Source organism: Microtus ochrogaster, chromosome 6, assembly GCF_000317375.1.
Source record: "Microtus ochrogaster isolate Prairie Vole_2 chromosome 6, MicOch1.0, whole genome shotgun sequence".
Classification (NCBI taxonomy): Eukaryota; Metazoa; Chordata; class Mammalia; order Rodentia; family Cricetidae; genus Microtus; species Microtus ochrogaster.
Window position 1 is genome coordinate 71,429,164 of NC_022013.1, and position 1,492 is coordinate 71,430,655.

Genomic DNA, 1,492 nt, shown 5'->3' on the forward strand with positions numbered 1-1,492 from the left:
AAAAAAAAAAACAAGAGGAACCGTGGAACTTGCTTACAGCCTTTGCCTAACACAACAGATGAACCTAGCATCATTCAGCCTTGCTGCATCCCCTCTTCTGGACAACACTGACTCGGGGACCACCCTATCCCAGAGGCAGGAAGAGCAGTGCTCCAGCTTGCCAATGGCTGTGCATCTATGGCTCCAGCCTGTGTGGCACACCCGGTGGGCACTCAAAGGCTCATCAGGGAGATTCCCTCTGCACAGGGTGAGCACTTACTTGAAAGGTGATTTAGCCCTTGTGGCTGCGCTTATTAGTAAGGAAGACTGGAACCAGCCCCCGAGTTGATCCTTTCCCTCCAGGTACAAGTCTGCCCTCTGCTCAGTGCCTGAAATGTAGTAACACACCAAAAGGAATTTATTAGAACAGACATCTATATACAGCTGCCTCCTCCTGCTGCCTCCTCCTAACATCTGCACACAGCTGCCTCCTCCTAACACATCTGCACACAGCTGCCTCCTCCTAACACATCTGCACATAGCTGCCTCCTCCTGCTGCCTCCTAACATCTGCACACAGCTGCCTCCTCCTCCTAACACATCTGTACACAGCTGCCTCCTCCTGCTGCCTCCTCCTAATATCTGCACACAGCTGCCTCTTCCTAACACATCTGCATAAAGCTGCCTCCTCCGCTGCCTTCCAATTCTTAACCATGCTCCCCCCTTTCCCTTCAGCCAATGAGTCAAAAGCTCACCTAACCACAAGTATGAAATGTCTGTAGAGTTGGGCCACTTAGGAAGGTTCACACAGGGCGGGAATGGAGCTAGATGCAGAGACCACATGTGCACTCTGACACTATTAACTACGTGACCTCTGTGTCCTGAGTCTAACTTGATCTCCTGTGAGAAATGATGGGGTCATGTTATGCCAATGGTTTCCAAACTGGGTGCTTTGTGACAGCCAAGTAGGCCAAAGAAACTCCTGGTGAAGAAGGGGGATAAAGCAAAAACAAATTTTTTTTTGTTTTTGTTTTTGTGGATTTTTGGAGATAGGGTATCTATGTAGTTCAGGCTGACTTCAAATTCATGATCCTCCTACCTCAGCCTCCTAAGCACTGGGATTATAGGCATAGACCACCAAAATGGCTAAAGAACCATTCTAAACTTAAGCAGTATAGTTCTAAACACCTTGGGAAAAAATGAGCATATTGGGAGATCACTAGACTAAAGATATCCCAGGCCTTCTCAGATCTGGACTGCTGCAGCCTGTAGAGTTTGGATGAGAATGGCCTCCACAGGGTCATATATCTGAATGCTTGGTCACCAGGGAGTGAAACTCTTTGAAAGGATTAGAAGGATTAAGGTGAACTCAGAGATCTGCTTGCCTCTGATTCCAGAGTGCTGGGATTAAAGGCGTGCGCACCACTGCCTGTCCCTCCTCTGGTTTTTAAGAGCGACATAGAAGCAGTCAGTGAGCTACCTGAGGGTGGGCTATGAGCACTGCAGGGCAACCC

At 48.7% G+C, this 1,492-nt stretch overlaps 1 protein-coding gene across 1 annotated transcript in view; it reads right to left on the reverse strand.

The window, feature by feature from the left end:
• Iars2 (isoleucyl-tRNA synthetase 2, mitochondrial) overlaps nt 1-1,492 on the reverse strand; it is a 38,484-nt gene that overhangs the window by 12,115 nt on the left and 24,877 nt on the right. The window contains exon 15 of the mRNA XM_005348833.3: nt 260-368. Within this exon, the coding sequence (XP_005348890.1) occupies nt 260-368 (109 nt within the window). The remainder of the gene's footprint in view (nt 1-259; nt 369-1,492) is intronic.